Source organism: Pseudocercospora fijiensis, assembly GCF_000340215.1.
Source record: "Pseudocercospora fijiensis CIRAD86 unplaced genomic scaffold MYCFIscaffold_1, whole genome shotgun sequence".
Taxonomy (NCBI): Eukaryota; Fungi; Ascomycota; class Dothideomycetes; order Mycosphaerellales; family Mycosphaerellaceae; genus Pseudocercospora; species Pseudocercospora fijiensis.
This window is the reverse complement of record NW_006921532.1, coordinates 8,206,125-8,225,506: the sequence shown is the minus strand read 5'-3', so window position 1 is coordinate 8,225,506 and position 19,382 is coordinate 8,206,125. Positions and strand designations below refer to the sequence as shown.

Genomic DNA, 19,382 nt, shown 5'->3' with positions numbered 1-19,382 from the left:
TACTAGGTACGCTTACCTACGACTATAAATTCTTTCGCTAATATTGCGTTCTTTGCGCTAACCTCTAGTACTATTATATTATACTTAGACGCGTTATTATTAAAGATTAATACTAGTAATAATAGGTAAATATGTTCGTAGGACGCGCTCTCGAGGTCTACGAAGAAGACGCTTCTAAGTCTATAGTAGTATAAACCGAGGATACCGAGGCGGCGGCGGCGTACGCGCCTACCTATCGACTAAATATACGCGAAGTACTTACTAACGCGTACGAGTTAATCTTCTAACTTAAGCGCTTATATAACTAATAAGGTATAGACGAGAACGATAAGGAGCGCGAAGTTATTATCTCTAAGATACTAATAGTCTTCTACGATAGCGGCGATAATATTAGGAAGGGCTTTACTAACCTTGTTCTTACTTACTTTAAGAATACGTATCCGGACGCGATTCTAATACTAATACAGCTACCGCAACTATTATAAGCGCTATTACTAGCCGACCTATTATCGACTTATTATCTACCTTCGAAGGCGCCGCCGACTAACGCGATAACTAAGAAGCGTAAAGGTAAGAGCGTAGACAATAATAATAGCGGTAAGAAGCCGAAGAAGTCGAAGAAATAGGTAGAAAAATAAGCAAAGCAAGAACAAGTTGAATCCTGAGGCATGTGCCTAGGTCCGTGCACACGCGGCACCCTATTTAGCGACTTCTCGCTTCTTCTATAGACACTCAATCAACCATCACACACACTTCAAGTGGTTATGAGCCCTCGACTGCTACCGCAGACCTGATCAAGACTGAACACCCTCCTGCGCAAAGCAGGGGGTGCGAACAAGACCTGACTAAGACCGACAACTGAACAGCTAAGCGCTGCAACTAAACAGCCAAGATGGCCGTTTCCGACTCGACTACTGCGACTGTCGCGACTGGCGGCATTCGCAAACTCACACTTGCCAACTACTAGACTGTCAATTTGAAGGACATAACATTCGACAAGGCCTGCACTAATCTACGCGACGATTGCCGCCGACAGCTTACTTTGGACCCGATGGTCCCTGCCAATTTGGCTAAAGCTAAGACTAAGAAGAAGACTAAGAAGCAGTACTGCGACTACTGCAACAGGAAGCATAGTCCGACCTGCTTTAAGAAGAACCCTGAACTGGCACCTGAATGGTTCAAGAAACTGCAGGAGAAGGACCAAGACAAGCTGAACAAGCAAGTGGCCAATATAGCCATTATACCTTCTGCCTACAATAACCCGGCCCCTGAGCTATCAACTGATTGAACCTGAACCGACTGAACCTGAACCGACTGAACCTGAACCGACTGAACCTGAACCGACTGAACCTGAACCGACTGAACCTGAACCGACTGAACCTGAACCGACTGAACCTGAACCGACTGAACCTGATACGACTGAACCTGACACGACTGAACCATAACTGAACGGCTGCTTTAAGCACCCACCTGCAAGAAGCAGGGGGTGTCGTGGCTACTGACTGAACGGCTGCTTTAAGCACCTACCTGCAAGAAGCAGGGGGTGTCGTGGCTACTGACTAAACCGCAATCAACACTCAAACCTGCTGGATGCAGGGGGTGCGGCGGACTGACTAAATGGCCATCTAAGGGCAAGATGCCTGGGCTACTGACTAACTGAACAACCATCTAAGGGCAAGAAGCCTGGGTTGCTGAAACCGAACAACCATCTAAGGGCAAGAAGCCTGGGTTGCTGACTGAACTGAATGGCCATTGTAAGGGCAGGAAGCCTGGGCTATTGACTGATACCTCTTTGTTTGATTTGAGCGACTTTGTATTCACCAACGTGCCTTGTATGTGCACGAGGGGGTGAGTTGAATCCTGAGGCATGTGCCTAGGTCCGTGCACACGCGGCACCCTATTTAGCGACTTCTCGCTTCTTCCATAGACACTCAATCAACCATCACACACACTTCAAGTGAACACGTACCCGAGCGAATACTAGCGGCGCCTTTTTACTAAAATTTTAGTAAAGAAGCGCCGCTAGCAGTTCTAGGCGGTATCGACGCGTTTTCTACGTGTTTTCCTTTAAATTCTACCGTAGCGGAGGTAACTAGTAGCTATTCTATACCTCTACCGACAATACCGGCGTTAAATAGGTAGTAATACGCGCCTACGAGCGCGATATAGGTCTATAGTAGTATACCTTATACACCGCCGCTCTCTAATATATATTAATATTATTAAAATAGCGACAATTAGCTATAATCGCTAACAATACCTCGAATTTCGCTATACCGCTATTTTGCTAACAAACTTTAGCTTTATTTTTAGTAATATAATCTGTATCTATTAGTAGAGATGCTAGGGTCGTCAAAATCTATTAAAATAGTGCGAAATCTATTAAATTACGACCGTACGACCTCTCGTTCGCGATATTTAGTATACTAGCGGAAATCGCACTACTACTACTACTACTACTACTACCCTAACCTGTATACCGTCGACCTAGCAACAGCGACGCGCGGCGACGGCGAGATCACGTTTTCTATAGTCACGCATACTACGGAGCGGACTTCTACATCTCACCGAGTCCGCTGCGGCAGGCTGAGCCTATTCTTGGTGGGTCAGGCGCTCGGACGCTGATATGGGACTTTAAATGGGCCCATTTGCTATTGAGGCAATCCTGCTTGGCGTCGACTCCATTCTTGTTTCGAGCTGTCCAGCCTATCTATGGTACAATCTGAGAAGGAGCAGTGTCCATCCATAAATCAACGCCTTGGTAGTATCTCCTCCATCTCATATCACCAAGGTAAAAAAGAGGCAGCACAGTGCATGCCATTCTCGTACACGTATTTCCGGGAGTATTCAGTTCCATCGCCGATAGAAAAGACTCAAACCGTACTGTCATAAAATCCATAAAGTCGTAATGCTGTTTCGTGAAAGCTTGACGTCCTCCCGCCGCGCTTCGGGTTGCAATAACTGGCGGCTTTGCTAGTTCTTGTCGACAAGCTCAGGGAAGAGCTCTGCCAAAGCACTGTTGGTGTTGCCGGCCGGCAGAGCGGGGACATTGTCGAAGTGAGAACCATAGTTGTTAGAGCTCATCTGTCCCCAGCTGCTCTGATCGAGGGTGGGAAACATGTCAGCACTCTGGGTGTCGTGACCCGAATTGCCGCCAAAGAGCGTGAAATCCTCAGTGGGACCATAACCGGCATCCATCATTGCGGCATCCGTGAATGTCTGATCCATATGGGCACCGGGTGAGGCTTGTGGTGCACCAGAGCTTGGACCTGCCACACTGGAGTTCGGTGTGAACTGCTGGAAGTTCTCCGGGAAGGTAAAGTCGTTGTCGTTGAAGGTAAACATATGTGGGGAAGCATCGTCAAAGGAGCTGCCATCGAACTGCATAGAGTTGGACGACAAGCTCGTGGATGGGCGACGCTCCTCGCTCATCGCAGGCGTGATGGGGAAAGCTGAGGTCGGCCAAGACTGGATGTCGTTGAAATCGAATTGGACATTGTCCATGTTGAAGTGCTGGACAAAGTCGGGAGCTGGTGTGCCCCACGATGGAGTGTTGTAGTTGCTTGGGCCAGCCGTAGGTGGTGGCGCCATTGAACCGCGTCTCGAGGACTCAGACCAAGAGTGCGTCGATGGCGACGGCGCGATGGGTGTCAGCGGGGTCAGCATCGCCGAAGATGGTGATGGTGGAACGGAGCCTTGGGGAAGACGGGTGACGGTAGAAGCACGACCCTTGCCATTGCTCTTGGAGCGCACATAGTTCCAGCCATGTGCCTTCTCCATATGTTGCTTGCAGTTGGACTCGCGCTTCGAAGTGTAAGGGCATGGCTTGAAGAGACAGTGGTAGAGTGATGGCGCAGAGGAGTGCTTGTCGTTGACGTGGCGGTCGCGCTCCTTCTCTGTTGGCCAGCCATACTCGTGGTACTTGCAGTCCATCTCAGGGCACTTCCATGGACGCTCATGTGTCTTGACGTGCTTCGTGAGATCGCACGGGCGCTTGAACTCCTTCGAGCAGAGTTCGCAAGTATGAATCTCTGGCTTGGCGTTCTTCTTGCGCCTCGCCATGGAGCGAAGGGCATCGTCATCGTCGACATATTCTGCTGGTCGCTTCATGGACGAGGATACGAGTTCCTCCTCAGAGACAGTGCGGCCGTCAGCGAGTGATATAGCTTTGCCGTTCGCATTGTTGTAAATAAGCTCAGCCGGCTTTCCGTGAGTCATTCCAGCATGCAGTTTCACCTGCGGATCCCTGTTCGCAACTGGGTTAGCAACCTGCTGCATTTTGACGTTTGAGGGTTGAAGGCAGGTGGCTGTTGACGATGGCTTTGTGGTTGGCAATGTTCTCGAGAAGCGTGAAAGACGAGAGGTCTTATACGGTCCGAGACAGAGCAATAGCAAAGTTCACTTGTGAGCTATTGTCACATTGAGTGAATTTCGCTAGGCACCAACGCGACAATGGCACTTGGCAACAATAGGAAGGGAAAGATACGTACTCTGCAGTATCCATTGCGTCGTTCTCGGGCTTCTTGCCCTTGGCCTCGGCTTCACGAGTTGCTGCCAGAATAGTTGCGTAGCGGCGGATCTGCGAGATAGGGTCAATAACCAGGGCGGCCTCCAGCATTTGAGAGCCAAAACACACCTGCTCCACCAAGTCGAAAAAGTAACCTTGCGTATACGGTCGGTCTTTTGGCACAGAGCGCTGGTCGGACTCGTGAAGAGTGGTGACAGTGGTGTGGAGGACGCGGATGGTACGTTCGCAAAACTGAAGATATTTCGAAGGAGTCGCAGAATAATCCTGAACGCCAGAACAGCCATGAGTAAAAGCGCAATCCGAATCAAGACGGATGCGAGAACTTACCGGTGCGAGGAAGATGAGGGTCTTTTCGAGATCACGGAGAGTCTTGATCTCCTTGCTGCCAATCCGAGCAGGAACGTCTTTGATCAAATCATGGAAGTCTTGGAGTGACTCCTCCTGGAGGATGGGCTTGATAATGTGCTTGTGGATTTGGTCGGCAGCGTACTTGCTCAATCCACGCTCCTCTGCGGCGTCAGAGATGGCGTTGAATGACTGAGTGGTGCCAGCAGGGGCACTGCGGACTGCTCGAATTGCATTAGCGCATTCATGGATAGATCTGGAAGCTTGCTCACCGGTTCGGGTGGATTGCTTGGCTGTCGAGCCGGACTCCTCAGAGTCAGCGATTGAAGATCCAATGCCGCTGTCAGAAGAATGGCTGTGATGTCGAATGCGAGTCTTCTGGGCACGCTCGGGCAACGATGCTCCATTCACCATGAAGGTCGGCAACGGCAAGACCTCTGGCTCGCTCAGCACATTGCCCAAAGCCGTCTTGGATTTAGCAGCGACGGCTTGGTCGACTCGATTGAGGAGGGACGCAACCTGACGCTCGCCGGCGCCCAGAAGCAGATCTTCCAAAGACTTTGGAGATGTGGTAGAGCGGAGCGGCATGGACGTCGCTTTGGACCTAGACTCTAGTGGGTCCCAGAAGCTGCTCTTGCTGGTGTTGGTGTTGGGATGGAAGGTATCTCCTTTACGGATCGACATGTTCTGTAGAGCATCGATTAGATTCGCGGGATCAGTGGCCCTAGCCGGGCGGCGACGCGGATTGGTAGTCGTGGCGGCGGACATGTTGGCGGCCGGAGTACTGGTGAGTCGGTAGCGTAGTGGGATGGATGGCAGGCCTAGGAGAGAGTTAGAGTGTGCAAGCACGGGGATATGGAGGTGACTCACAACTTGTGATGCAATCGCAGTAAGCGTCCAAGGAATGGAGCGGCTACAGCAGAGTTGCGAGGCTAGCAGCAAAAGTGCTGACAGTCAGAGGTGCGGCCTCGTCGATGTGACACGCGCCGCGCGGAGAGCTTCTGGGTGTGCAGAGGCGTGTTGATGAGTAACGGGCGGCAGAAGTTGGAGGTGGAGAGGCGATGATGGCGGCCGCTGGGAGTCGTGCAAAGTCACTCAATGTTGCAGCCTGAGGGAGGGAGGGAGGGTTTGGTGAGAAGAAATCGATCGTTGGAGGTGATGTCGAGGCGAGGCGAGGCGAGGCGCAGTAAGCTCGCTGCTGCCTGCTAGAACTACAGCCTGCGACTAGCGTGCGTGGTCCGGCCGGCGTGTTTATAATAGTTCTATAACGACGTCGCAATTTCTGGGCGCGTGTCTGCTTCTCTGACGCTGATGAAAGGCTCTGCATTTGTCTGATCTCACCACCTCTGCCTAAGGCTCACTCTCTCTTCCTGTCTCTGCCTTCGGAGTCGCGATGCGATCAAACCAGTCGCGCCTCAGGCTCTGCCCGGGATGCCGCTTTCACCGGTCTAGCGGGACGAGTACGAGAGAGAGCTTAATCCGACGATTGGCTGGCGGGTCGGGAGGAACAAACACGTGCTGTGCTGTGCCGTGCCGCAAGCCTTGCAGGCTGATGAGTCGACTGACAGCATGCCACTCACACGGCCGCGTGAAGACGATTTCGAGACACGCTGGCAGTTCGAGCGGAACTCCGTCACTCCGTGCGAGCACTGCGCGGTTGCGATTCGCGAATGGTGTAGAGCGGACACGGAACATCTACACGTGCCGCAGCACCCGGCCGCCGGACTTGGTCACCGAACGTCCAGCGACTTCCACGCTTGTTTCATGCAGGAACAGACCTCACGTTCCGTATGCTGAGATCGGCATCATCGGCTTGTCGCAGGTCAAGCGAAGCGAAGCGAAGCGAGAGCCGATTCTCCATTGGCGCCGGCATCCTTGTCGCTGTCGAGACAGCCCCAGCCCAGCACGCTAACGCTCCTCCTCTGCTTCGTCGCGACTTCACAAGCTTGAAACGGCAGCTGCGCACTCGCACTCGCACTCTCACATTGCACGTCCCCGTCTATTTGACGCCCATCCGCCTGTGTTTGCTTGACGGCACCACACATCCACATCCCCGGTGCTCGACATGGCCGAACCGCTCGCGTCTCCGTCTCCATACCGAGAGCTGAAGAGGCTGATCTGCATACATAAATAACCTCCTCCTCACGCAGCCACTCGCGACCTGTACTGCTACTTCCACTCCTGTATGTAAGCCTGACATTCCTTCACATCATTCATTAGATTGCGGCGCAACTCGGACATCATGCAAGACATCTCCTCACTTCACTGACTTCACGGAGCCTCGAGGCGTTTCCATTGTCACATTGTCACCCTTCACTGTTTCCAAAGCTCACCACAAGAAGTGCCGTCTTCTGCTTCTCGTCAAGGCTGGACCTTTGACTGACGACACCGACCAACGTTTGGCAACATCCGAGCAACACAAGCCGAACGACAGCAACAACATGCTCGCATCAACCATCCTTGGCCTCCTTGGCCTGACCTCAACCATTACCGCCCTACCGCAGAAGCGCTCCTGCATATCTGCCGCCGACCTGATCAAGATCGCGCCCAACACCACCTCTTGCGAAGCCGCAACCTATCCAGAAGAATGCGCGACAGCTGAAGTTGCAGCACCCAACATTGCCCTCAGCTTCCGCGAGTTCAAAATCCCGAGCTTCGGCGCCCAAGCCGCGCTCGTCTCCATTATCCTCTTCGAAACCGGTGATTTCAAGTACAACCGCAACCACTTCCCAGCCCCAGGCACGCCAGGGCAGGGGACTCGCAACATGCAGTCACCAGCATTCAATCAAAAGTACGCAGAGTGGATCGCTGCCAACGCCAAGGACGACAGCATCACGACTGCAAAAGTGACGGCTGCGGCAGCTCAAGGTCCTGCTGAGGTGCTTGCCCTCATCAATGCTAGTGATAAATGGAGCTTTGCGAGCGCTGCCTGGTTTCTGAAAACGCAGTGTGAGGCATCGGTGGAGACTGCGTTGGCAGACGGCACACAAGCTAGCTACGAAGCTTATTTGACAGAATGTGTTGGTACGACCGTCACCGACGATCGCATCACTGGGTGGGAAGCTGTGGTTGCACTGAAGCAGTGGTAAGCAAAGCATATAAGCAAAGCATATGGTATACTTTCGATCATGCATGCATCGAACGTGGAACGTTCACAAGAGAGATAGGGGTGTGCCGAAGATGCCATAGTCTTACGAATGCAATCGATCCCGTGGAGTAAGTCTTCTAGTATTGCCGTCCCTCTCATTTGTTACCCAAGTCAGTGCTGGAGCCGTATGTGGTTGACCAAGCGGAAAAGCTCGAATGGTCAGCAGCACTCTCCACAGAACCGGAGAAAAATACCAGCAGTAATGACAAGTTGCACCAAGATCGCCCGATGGGCGTATCCCCGCGTCCATGTCGATTGATGCAGAGCACTCGGATATACACAGATAGACGCACTGCTAAATTGCAGAGGTGCAGACGCAAAGACCTTGCCAGCACGACAATGTCCAATTCATCTAGCCAAGCTCTGATGGCTCATCAGTCCGAGTTCGAGGATGGAGCTCTCCCTCCGCTCGTTACGAGAGGTCAATCTGGACCGCGACATCAAGCCGATCTGACATCGAAGCGGCATGGACGAATTTTCTTCGACAATACAAGAAGCGATGATCCAGCGATGGGAGCGAGCGACAGATTGAGTGCGGAGACCGCGATGCGACGGTGCACCGTTGGTGGAAGCATGAACATAGCAGGAGGTCTCTTTGATGCTGAGAGCAATGCTGCTTCTCCAAATGCTTCGACCAGAGCTTTGCTGGAAGAGTCCCGGAGAGACGACGCCTCATCAATTTACTCAGTAGCTCCGGCTATCGATCTTCAAGAATCGATGTTCGACTATCCTATCCGCGCGCATCGCGATCGACATGCTCTCCCTCCATCTATCGTCGAAAAGAATGCTATCCGAATGGGCTCACCACAGGACACGTACCAACGCATGGAAATGTCCCCACGAAGAGCGGCCGACGAGGTCCTTTGTACATTCCAGAGCGCCCCAAACGCACCAGACGTCGACATTCAGGCGGGAACAGTTACCGAGCTCAGTCCAGACGAGAAATCAGGATCAGTCGAGGCCACCACACCTTCCGCCCTTTTTGGGAAATTTTTCCAGTTGAGCCTTCGCAGCAAACAGCAAAAGCCGCAGTCCGATGCTGCTCTCGGTTCGGTTGACCAGAGTGGTTCGGATTCAAATCCAGGGTACTTTGAGCGACAACGGCAGAAGAGGAAAAGTCTGCAAAGTCATTTTCGTCGACGATCGACCATTCGATGGCAAGACCCGCCTCCGAGTGCCAGTCCTGACCGACGCCAGACTGTGACTTGTCGAGAAGTGCGCAGTGATGCTTCTGAAAGCAACCCCGGCGTTGACGATGGAGGAAGATCGGACGAGTGGCGAGAGCAAGCACGCGTCGAGAGGATCACACGAGCCTCTGTAAGCGCTGTCGCCAATACTGGGAGAAAAGCCAGCAGAAGTCTCAGTAAGACATGGGGGAATATCGAAGACTTTGGGAAGAAGACTCAGAGAGGATTTCAAAAGTTATTCAGGCAGGACAGCGCGATGGCTCTTGAATCGGCTTCTGCTGGGTATCCGTTTGCCAGCGGTGCCCTTCCTGCTGATGCGAGCTTGGAAGACATCGGCGATGGCTCGGCGGTGAATTATGAAGATCGGCTCGCGAATTTTCCCTATCGAAGTGCCATTTTGCTTCCCAACTTCAAGCTGTCTAGCCCATTGGCAGGAATTGCGAGCCCTCACTACAGTCTGTCCTCTGACTTGGCGCCTGGAGATGCTGCCAGGCATGACGATGACGAGGAAGCAGCAATCTTGGAGGGTATGGAAGGTCTTGAACGAATGATTGATCCTTCACTGCGAAATGTGCCCGTTGTTGAGCCTCGGGAAAGGGAAAGAACCAAAAGCCCGATTGCCATCGAGATCGATTCCGCCATGAGGAATGTGCGCCGTGCGAATCTGGCAGTCACGCCCCCGAAGGCGAACATAAGAAAGATGGCGGCAGACAATCGAGAAAAAAACCTCGCGGATGCGGTCAACGCTGTTAATCGAGCTGTGAAAGCTGGCGATTTCGAGACAGCAAATATCCAGAAATACTTCGACAGAGTCCCGTCTTGCACTGACAAGGCAAAGCAACGGGTAGCCAGCATGTCCTTCCGCGAACAAGTTGCGTCTGAACAGGAAATGCTACACAAAGCCTATCTGGAGTCAATGTCCGGGAGAGGCTCTGCTGACGATATTCCGCTCATGCCAAATCAGGATCAGCGACGCCTACGTGGCGAAGGCGATGAGGAGGTCGAACGTGGCGCAGGCCGGGAAGGAGCTTCTCAAAGCAAGACGAGCGTCGCAGCGGAGCTAGCTGCGCTGGCGGGAATCGTTGGGAACATCTTTCAGGGCGCAGGAGGCCCAATAATGCTGTAGACTTTTTTGTTCAAATGCTGTCGCTTTCTAGTCTGAAACTTTGAAGATCTGATCTGATTAATGGCCAGTATCACAGCTCATCGAGTCTGAAGCGGGGCAGGAGAGCCACATTCCAATCTTGGAATTTCCGTGCTGGCTCGGGTAGCATGGATTTACTTTGCATGAGCTTGTCACGGAGCTGATCCATTTCCTGTGGTGGTAGCTCGAGTTCACCTTCCATCAATGCCTGTCGGTTTAAGGCACCTATATCGTCTGAGGCGAGCGTCCAGTCTTGCCAGAAGATCTTAACAGCACGAATCGGCGCGCTTGCTGTGGTTGTTGACGACGACACATTGATATCTGGTGTGAAAATCCAGAGCTTCAGGGCGATATGGTCAGAGGTTGAGCTTCGAACAGTAAACTTGCGAACGCCTTGTGTGTCGATGCTTGCCAAGAGTAGACAAGCGAGCCATTTCTCGGGTGGGTAGGAGGCTGATCTGTGCGATGGCGAGGAGGACAGCGAGAGGTGCTGTTTTCGGACCTTATAGCCTCCGCTCGTGTGCACATGGCCGACGATAGTATTGCATGTTGAACATCGAAGGATTTCATCATGATCAGATGAGGCAATGGAGGAGATCTGGGAAGGATTGGAATCAGTACAAGGCGTTTAATACTGAGCACTATATACCCACGCGTGTATGTATCATGCGATAATCCCATCAGGCCCATGAGCTCCTAGACGTGACGGTGAAAAGCAGGACGGCGACAGAAGAGCGTCAACAGATCAACCACGGTGGGCTGATGCCGTTTCGCAGCTTCGTCTGCTTGATCTCGGACGGCCATATCCCAGCGCTTCCATAGCTTGCGACCTTGCGGCCTGAAAGGGCCAGTTCTTTTGGGTCCGGATGTGTAGAAGGGAAAAGGATAACGAGGGACATGAAGACACCTACCTTTAGCGATGAGCAATTTTCAGGTGCCAATACGAAATCGATAGGATCGACTAAGCCCAGCCCCGATTGTATTCTCAATGTGCTGTCAGCGCCATAACCTTTGGCTGGTGCTTCGTGATCATGGCTGTGAGGAACATGTGGCCTGTGACAGTGCCAGAAGTCCATCATCTCCGCCCAATTTTCTGAGGGCAGATTCTTCCATATTGCGACCGAATGGCGCTGCACAAGAACAGAAGAGCAGTGCACACATCGTATCTCTGTGTCAGCTGTCAGAGCATCGGCCGCCCATGGCACCACGTTTTCGCTGTCGATAGCGGTGTTTGTGAGCAGTCCATTGGATTCTGGATTTTCCTGCAGTGACACACGAAAGCTCAGGTCCTTCGTCGGTGCCGCCGGGATAGTCAGTGTCGCATCACTATGTGCGCCGGGCACTTGGAATGGGAGTCTGATGCTTGCACTTTCGCCTTCGTGCTCAAGGCTCAGTGTGTCGCCATCGGCAGACAACGTCGCTCTCGTCTGCTGGTTGGAAACTGTGGACAAAGCCGCCTGGAGGGAAAGCGCGCGGATGTTGACCAAATGCTCGGCATAAAGATGTATGGTCATGATGGCGGTTGTGAAGGGTGATGACGGAAAGTGAAATGGAACAGGCAAGAAATGCGCTTGAATCCTGCCTGATACGAGATACGAGGGAACGCGGATCGATTTTGTGGAGAGTGCAGACTTGAAGCTTCGGTTCGTTTGCATACACCACGGGTTTCTTCGCCAACGCCGTGGGTTTGGGCTTCAGTCAGCAGACAAATATTGCCTAGAGGAGAGTCTGTTCAGTCGGAAAACGTTCACGGAGAGGGAGGGAGGCAAGATTGTTAAAGAGCAAGCAGAATACTCGTGCTGCAAACATGGCTACACACGAGCAGAAGATCAGGAGTCTGGGACATGTTCTGGTGACGGGCGGCTCTGGATTCCTGGGCAACCACATTGTGTCGCTGCTTGCGTCCCGGAAAGCGTGCGAGAAGATCACCGTCCTCGACCTCAAACAGCCTGCGGATCCCGTCAATGGCGTCGACTACCAGGCTGGCGATCTCACCGATCCTGACGCCATGCTCAAGTTTTTCCGCTCCAGAAAGTTCAGCACAGTCATCCACACTGCCAGCCCAGTCATGACGGCAAGCAAGAACCAGGAGTTGACATACAAGGTCAATGTGGAGGGTACCAAGGCATTGGTCAAAGCAGCGCAGGAGACTGGTGTGAAGGCATTTGTCTACACCTCTTCCGCCAGTGTTATTCATGACACCCAAAGCGATCTCGTCAATGCTGACGAGAGATATCCTTTGATCATGGGCAAGGAACAGCCAGAGTACTACACCACAACGAAGGCTCAGGCCGAACTTTTCGTGCTCTCGCAGAATCGCACGGCTGCTTTCCCCACCTTCTTGACGACAGCATTACGCCCTTCGGCTATGTTTGGAACTGGAGATGTGCAGCTCATTCCTCCGGGTCTGTCCGCATACTATCGAGGCCAGACGAAAGTACAGATCGGCCCCAATGAGAATCTGTTCGACTTTACCGAGATCACCAACGTTGCTCATGCGCACCATCTTGCGGCTGCTGCTCTTCTGGCCACCCACGAACGCGCCGCACAAGGCCTAGCAGCACCTCTGGACCACGAGAAGGTTGACGGCGAGGCTTTCTTCATCACCAATGACGCGCCGGTCTACTTCTTCGACTTTGCACGTGTGTTGTGGGCTGCTGCTGGAGACAGAACTACTCCAGACCAGGTCTGGTGTCTCTCTAAAGATCTTGGACTTTTCCTTGCCACTCTTATGGAGTGGATATACTTCATCTTCCGACTCGGCAAACCCAACTTGACGCGACAGCAGGTCAGATACACTTGCATGACCAGGTACTACAACATCGACAAGGCGAAACAGCGACTCGGGTATAGGCCTCTTGTTGGATTGCACGAGGGAGTCAAGAGAGGAGTTGCAGATGCGCTATATCGAGGTGTGGTAGTGGGACAACCGCCAGAGCTGAAAGGCAAGAAAATACAGTAGCCAGGAATCCAGCCACAGACTGGGGATCAATGGAGAGCGTTCTGTGAGCGACTGCGCTTGCGTACATCTCGTGTTGCTGAACATCGGCATAGCTTTTTGTTTTATAATTGTCTTGACTGCACAGTCATGCTAACGTTACAGCTGCAGCCAGCGTGGTGTCACTGGTGTGCTATGCTGTTTTGCTTGACAGGCCTCTTACTATTACGCGAGCCCTCTACCTGGTCCGGCGTGAATTCGGCAGCGAAAACCATGCCCCGGATCGAAACGAACGAATAGTTGCCGGACCGAAAGAGGTTATGTCTCACCAAATACAGTTCTGAGCCTCTGAGGCTTTGACTACAACGCAGCTTTTAAGTGACCGGATTCCGCAACGCGGCACCCTGGTCCTGATCTCGTCGACCTCATAGGTCCCGCTCACCTCAGTCAATTGCGACACCAAACCAGCCGTGCGTAACCAGGACCTCTTACTACTTTGGCGTGAGGCGACACCATGTCTTTGCAGGCGAGCTCGCTCTTCTCCTACCCTCAAGCAGCATACGCAAGTGCCGTGAACATTCTAGCTTCAATCCATGCACCAGCATCACCGAGCTCAGGATGCGGTTCCACACTTCCTTCAGACCTCATCCCAGGCGCAGCTTCGATCAACATCACCTTGGACTCTCCTCTCTCCTCGCCCAATGCCACCCTGCAAAAGCGACAATACAGAATCCATCTCCCAGCCAATTACGCTGCCTCAAATGATGTCGCACATCCACTCCTCCTGACTTTCAACGGCCAATTCCAACCAACCAGTAGTATCGAGAATTATACTCAATTCTCCCTTCCATCTATCAATCCTAACGCAATTGCTGTCTATCCCGAAGGCATCGGCAACCAGTTCCTCGGAGACCCTACAACTCCGAATTCCTCTTACATCAACGACGTACAATTCGTCTCTGATGTTCTCGACGATCTGGAATCCAAACTCTGCGTCGACACGAACCGAATTTATGCCACGGGTCTCAGTAATGGTGGTTCAATGACTGGATTACTGTTCTGCAATGGAACTGTCGGAGGGAGGTTTGCGGCTCTGGCTGGTGTTGCTCCTGCATACTATTCCGATGACAAATTGACTGAACCTTTATATGGTGCGGGTTGTGGGAAAGATCGCGATGGCTTGATAATTCCGTATATGGAGATTCATGGGGATGTTGACAAGGTTGTTGCGTATGGTGGAGATAATTCACCGCAGGCGAATACTCTTCCCGTCCCGGTGTATCTGGCCAAAATTGCAGAGCTGAATGGTTGTGAGGATGATGCGAAGGGTGTTGGTGGGTTGACAGGGATTGAAAGCAATCAGACCCAGATTCTGAATGGTGGGAATGTGACGAGGTATGCCTGGACTTGCAACGATTTGGAAGATGTTGTTGTACATTACAAGGTCAAAGGTCTGGGCCATGGTTGGCCTTCTACGACCTATTTTGGTGGGATTTTGGATGAGTACCGGAATGGTCCTACGACGTGGAACGCTTCTACTGTTATTGGGGATTGGTTTGGTCGGTGGAGTCTGATGAGTTCGTGGAAGAAAGAGTATGGTCATCATGGTCACATGTAGTCCAAAAAGATGTGAGCTCACTTGCGTTGATACAGATAAACTTCGAACTTTCTCGTCTTGCTTGCATGTGCTGATTGCAACGTCGTTGCCATTGAGCTCGACGATGTTGAGGAGTGAGCTCAATTGTCAGCTTTTACCGTGCAATAGATGCTACTGTCGCCCCTGCTTTCGGCCGCAACCTGCAGGAAGTTCCCGTATCCTCGTTGCCAGACAGGCTGAGGCTGCCGAGCAGAGGTCCTGCGTGAGAGCGGGAGGCTGCATGTGGCCGCTTGTTTGCTACATGGAGCATGACCTCTAAGTATGCTCTCACCCCACAGCTTGATCAACTGGTCTTGTGGTGCAGTGGTTAGCACATCTGGTCAATATCAGCAACTGTTTAATCCAGCCACACTGAATGCGTTCGGGAGGCATAACGCTACCGAGCGATGGTGGAAGCTCGATAGCATGTCGCGGTCGCACGCGAGCTGCGACTTCGGTCCAGCACTTACCACCAGTTGTTTACCTCTCTGTCTTTCGACAGTATGTATCCAGAAGACCTACGTTCAAATCGTAGCAAGACCATGTACTTTTGCTCTTTCGAATGTACTGAGCACTCCATCTAGACATGCATACTATGCGTCCCACCGCGAAGTCGGTCGATCTTGGATATCTCGCTCGTGCGGAAGCTTCTCGATGAGGATGGATCTCGCATCGCCGCTCATTTTCTCCTACACCAGCCAAGCGTCTCTCGTGGCAGACGCTATGCGTGCCTCTTCTCCCCAATTCAATGGCTACTTCGTCCATTTGAGCTTCGGAGCTGGCTGATGTGAGCATGTGTCGGCGCTCACTCAATGACATTTAGATTTCCTTCCATCCCAGCATGCGGCAGAGCATCATGCCTTTCGACCAGAATGCTTGGTGGCTTGTGACATTTTGAGAACGATGCAGTCCTCTCTGAACTCCCTTCAGAGAATCGCCAAAATTTGGTATTTCGAAGATGCTCATGATGACGCTGAATGCAGAGAAATCGAGGAGCTACTCTCCTCTAACCTAATCTTCTTGGTTTCTTGCTCCTGGGACCACCTTGCTTCAATCTCGTCGCATCCACCACACTTGTGATCTTATTCCTGATGAATCTCCCTTCGCTTCCCAGAATGATCTTGGTCATCGCTTCCCGTCCAGCTCCATATCCTCGCATGACCACCTGCAAAGAATGCAGATCTCTCAGCATACCTTTCTCTTGCATCTGCTTCAGAGCGAATGCGCCCAGCTGATACGCTGCATCATAACTTCCTCGCCCAGCCTTTCTGAAACCAATGTTGCCAGCACTCAAAGAAAGAAGCACATCCACCATTTTGCTCTGATCCTTTGCGCTCGCCGACGTTCCTGACACACTCGATGATGCCGTTTGTGAGGCTGGTCTCGATGGCTGTACAAAAGTGAGATGTGTGTTGTGCTTAGTGGCATAGACATGGAGTCTGTATGGCTTTTCCCTCTCGCCCGGACTGGTCATTTCATGCGCAAAATGTGCATTGGCAAATGAGTCGACGTCTTTATCGAGCAATTCTGATAGACTTGGCATGCTGGAGGAGTCATTGTTGCGATTCGGTCTGCCTCTGCTGTTGGCTTGGAAGCCTCCTAGCCGGCCCAGTGGTTCTTCTGCGGGTCGTGTTTGCGTCGAAGAGAAGGCGCGTGTTGATGTCGCCGGCAGGAGTCGCTGGCGGCATGAATGGCACATGAAAGAGCTGCTCAGAAAGGCTCGCGGCGCTTTGATGGTGGCCATAGGTCGTGATGTTGTGCTGGTACAATGGCTCGATGTGTCCAGGCAGCGTGTCTGCGATGCGATGCGCGGATACGATGCGATGCGGAGACGGAGGTGCGGAGAGATTCGGGAGTGCAGCGTGCAGTCGATGTCGGTGGAAGCTGGGACCAATCTGAAAGCTTCAGCTTGACTTGTTTTCCCGAGCGAGCGACTTCGATGGAAGCACATGCGCCGCCATTTCTGCCTTCGCGTCGCCTCCCATCGTCCTTTCCCTGCTTCTCATTGTAGTTATACATAGCGGCATAGAGCATGAGCACAACCGCCATCCGCTCCCTCTCGTCGCGAGCAGGAGGCGCTCTTTCACGAAATCTTCCCGCAACGCCTTCTCCATCACAATATGGCCGCACGGCTGCATACCGACGGATAGGAAGCCAGCTCAGAAAATATAGCGAAGCATCAGCACGCCGGCGACGAGATGGCACTTCCGCCATATTACTACCCTTGGCGCTGCGATCACATTTTTTGCCATCCACTATATCGTCATCGCCTGCTACTTCTGTACGACATGTGAGCTTCCGAGAGATGCGTGAGCAGCGCGCAAAGGAGAAAGCCGCGGGTGGACAGCAGGCAGAAGCAGAAGAACAGCCCGCTGCAGCCAAAGCGCAATCCCAGGCCGAACCGGAGCCAGAGGCAAAGAAGCCAGACGCCGAGCGATCAGCTGCTGACGAGGCCTTTGCCCAGTTCAAGGCCCAGGCTGATAAGGAGTGGGCTCAGCGGCAGAAGGAAGCCGCCGAAGGAGAAGAGGCAAAGGGGAAGACTGAAGGCGAGGAGGGCGCTGGCGCCGAGGGAGAGCAGAAGGGTGAGAAGAAGGAAAAGGCTCCTCCGCCACCACACGGCACCAAGACACCATGGCAAGTCTTCACCGAGACTCTTCAGACGGAGTTTAAAGCCAGCAAGGAATGGAATGAGAGTACCAAGCAACTCGGTGGTACCATTCACGATTTTACCCAGAATCCAAATGTGCAAAAGGCACGAAGCGCATATACAAAGGCTGCTGAGGCCGCGAGTACGACTACCGGCAAAGTGATTATGGGAACGGCCGGTGCAATTGGTAAGAGTGCCGCCTGGACCTGGGACACTCCAGTCGCAAAGGTGATTCGAAAAGGTGCCTCTGCTGTAGGAAGTGGAGTAGAAAAGGCAACACGGCCAGTGAGAGAGACCAAGGCATACAAGGACGTGAAAGACACCATCGACGATGGAGCTTCTTCAAGATATGGTGGTTGGACCGAGAAGGAGGAGCGGAAGCGGAAACGTGAAGAGATGGATGCAAAGCGAGGATTCAACCCAAACAAAGTGTCTGAAGTGTTCGAGGAAGACCCCAATGCGGGCACCAACGTTACAGTGCACAAGGATGCTGCATGGAAAGAGGCTTGGAAGGATTTCAAGGACAACAGCAAGGTCATGCAACGCGTCTTCGGTATGGGAGCTGTATATCGCGAGTCGGAAAATCCATTGATCAGCACCGCGAGAAGCGTATCGGATCGCATTGCAGGCTTCTTTGCGGAAAACGAGACTGCCATGGTCATCAAGAAATTCCGAGAAATGGACCCCAACTTCCAACTGGAACCTTTCTTGAATGAGATGCGAACATATATTCTACCGGAAGTCCTCGAGGCGTATGTTAAGGGTGATGTCGAGACCCTCAAACTTTGGCTATCGGCAGCTCAATTCCAGGTCTACCACGCGCTCATGCAGCAGTACACCACGGCTGGCCTTAAGTCTGACGGCAAAATTCTTGACATCAGAGGTGTTGATATCCTTTCCGCGCGAATGCTGGATCCTGGTGAGATTCCGGTATTCGTCCTCATGTGCCGAACACAAGAGATTCACGTATACAGGAACGCCAAAAGTGGAGAGCTGGCTGCCGGTATGGAGGACAAGGTCCAACAAGTCACATATGCCATTGGTGTGACGAGAATACCGGAAGAGGTGAACAACCCAGAGACCAGAGGATGGAGGTTTATCGAGATGCAGAAGAGCGCCAGAGATTATGTCTGAGCTCTGATTCGGCTGAGTCAGTGTCTTCTTCTTTCCAACCAGCGATACAGTTTCGGTTACTACTACGATGGAGATTTCGTTAAATTCCTGGACTACGCTTCATGCGTGGGATGCCTCTCCTCAACCAGCGAGCTCTATATCGCTTCACTGCCAGCTTCTGTGCATAATAGACGGAGTTCTGGAGAACAAAATCGGCTTCTTTTTGCGGCGGATGTGTGATCAAACATGTACAGCATTAGCATTTAGAAAGCGATCATGGCGTCAAGCATCGCGATTTCGGACAACGATCACTACAGATGCGGGCCAGCCTCAAGTGATGGGCAGTGCTGGCTCGTGTTGATATCAACTTCGACTCCACTCTTGTAGTTACTACACCAGTTATATAAATTCGAGAACTCGGAATCATGACCTGTACTTCTTGTTCGAGTGAGGTCGAACCGACGTTCAAGCGACGCACCACTCTGCAATTAGGCAATGTAGCCTGATGACAATGGGGTGAAGCAATTCGTTACCCGCAAAAGCTGAAGCAAGACTTTCGTCGTTACTTCGAAGAGTGTGAAGCAAGACTCACATCGTTGCATCGAAGAATTGAAGCAAGACGGGTGTGGTTACTTGGGGAAGTTTTCGAAAAAAAATGTGACGCAAGACGGTAGTCGTTGTGTCGAAAATGATATG

At 52.3% G+C, this 19,382-nt stretch overlaps 8 protein-coding genes and 1 pseudogene across 9 annotated transcripts; 6 read left to right on the top strand and 3 right to left on the bottom strand.

Annotated features, from left to right (window-relative positions):
* Positions 1-2,668: 2,668 nt before the first annotated feature.
* Positions 2,669-5,934, bottom strand: MYCFIDRAFT_213472 (uncharacterized protein). Its single transcript, XM_007923591.1, has 6 exons — positions 5,744-5,934; positions 5,146-5,694; positions 4,856-5,094; positions 4,637-4,792; positions 4,491-4,579; positions 2,669-4,246 (listed from the first exon to the last, which is right to left on the bottom strand). The coding sequence occupies exons 2-6, from the start codon at positions 5,639-5,641 to the stop codon at positions 2,974-2,976; spliced, it is 2,253 nt and encodes a 750-aa protein (XP_007921782.1). The 5' UTR covers positions 5,642-5,694; positions 5,744-5,934; the 3' UTR covers positions 2,669-2,973.
* Positions 5,935-6,859: 925 nt separating this feature from the next.
* Positions 6,860-8,095, top strand: MYCFIDRAFT_209943 (uncharacterized protein). Its single transcript, XM_007923590.1, has one exon. It carries the CDS (start codon positions 7,315-7,317, stop codon positions 7,960-7,962), a length of 648 nt encoding a protein of 215 aa, XP_007921781.1. The 5' UTR covers positions 6,860-7,314; the 3' UTR covers positions 7,963-8,095.
* A 265-nt stretch (positions 8,096-8,360) lies between these two features.
* Positions 8,361-10,334, top strand: MYCFIDRAFT_76336 (uncharacterized protein; the record flags this gene model as incomplete). Its single annotated transcript, XM_007922257.1, has 1 exon — positions 8,361-10,334. The coding sequence occupies one exon, from the start codon at positions 8,361-8,363 to the stop codon at positions 10,332-10,334; it is 1,974 nt and encodes a 657-aa protein (XP_007920448.1).
* A 70-nt stretch (positions 10,335-10,404) lies between these two features.
* Positions 10,405-11,866, bottom strand: MYCFIDRAFT_129187 (uncharacterized protein; the record flags this gene model as incomplete). The annotated part of the gene is made up of 2 exons (XM_007923589.1): positions 10,405-10,950; positions 11,264-11,866. 2 exons carry the CDS (start codon positions 11,864-11,866, stop codon positions 10,405-10,407), a joined length of 1,149 nt encoding a protein of 382 aa, XP_007921780.1.
* Positions 11,867-12,159: 293 nt separating this feature from the next.
* Positions 12,160-13,314, top strand: MYCFIDRAFT_27681 (uncharacterized protein; the record flags this gene model as incomplete). The annotated part of the gene is made up of 1 exon (XM_007921640.1): positions 12,160-13,314. The coding sequence occupies one exon, from the start codon at positions 12,160-12,162 to the stop codon at positions 13,312-13,314; it is 1,155 nt and encodes a 384-aa protein (XP_007919831.1).
* A 532-nt stretch (positions 13,315-13,846) lies between these two features.
* MYCFIDRAFT_120730 (uncharacterized protein) lies at positions 13,847-14,746 on the top strand (the record flags this gene model as incomplete). Its single annotated transcript, XM_007923588.1, has 2 exons — positions 13,847-14,620; positions 14,660-14,746. Coding segments are annotated over 2 exons (861 nt in total), but the record flags the coding sequence as incomplete, so codon positions are not given.
* Positions 14,747-15,236: 490 nt separating this feature from the next.
* Positions 15,237-15,469, top strand: MYCFIDRAFT_t12 (annotated as a pseudogene). Its single transcript has one exon. The product of its transcript is annotated as a tRNA-OTHER (tRNA).
* A 463-nt stretch (positions 15,470-15,932) lies between these two features.
* Positions 15,933-16,400, bottom strand: MYCFIDRAFT_28957 (uncharacterized protein; the record flags this gene model as incomplete). The annotated part of the gene is made up of 2 exons (XM_007921708.1): positions 15,933-16,247; positions 16,323-16,400. 2 exons carry the CDS (start codon positions 16,398-16,400, stop codon positions 15,933-15,935), a joined length of 393 nt encoding a protein of 130 aa, XP_007919899.1.
* A 483-nt stretch (positions 16,401-16,883) lies between these two features.
* MYCFIDRAFT_149534 (uncharacterized protein) lies at positions 16,884-19,120 on the top strand. Its single transcript, XM_007923587.1, has one exon. It carries the CDS (start codon positions 16,959-16,961, stop codon positions 18,705-18,707), a length of 1,749 nt encoding a protein of 582 aa, XP_007921778.1. The 5' UTR covers positions 16,884-16,958; the 3' UTR covers positions 18,708-19,120.
* Positions 19,121-19,382: the final 262 nt, after the last annotated feature.

Bases quoted from the DNA above. Each gene is read 5' to 3' on its own strand.
- MYCFIDRAFT_149534 (XM_007923587.1), top strand. From the start codon at position 16,959: ATGAGCACAACCGCCATCCGCTCCCTCTCGTCGCGAGCAGGAGGCGCT.
- MYCFIDRAFT_209943 (XM_007923590.1), top strand. From the start codon at position 7,315: ATGCTCGCATCAACCATCCTTGGCCTCCTTGGCCTGACCTCAACCATT.
- MYCFIDRAFT_213472 (XM_007923591.1), bottom strand. From the start codon at position 5,641: ATGTCCGCCGCCACGACTACCAATCCGCGTCGCCGCCCGGCTAGGGCC. The intron at 5,095-5,145 runs GTGAGCAAGCTT...CAATTCGAGCAG, and splicing joins CAAGCAATCCACCCGAACCG to TCCGCAGTGCCCCTGCTGGC. The intron at 4,793-4,855 runs GTAAGTTCTCGC...TCTGGCGTTCAG, and splicing joins CCCTCATCTTCCTCGCACCG to GATTATTCTGCGACTCCTTC.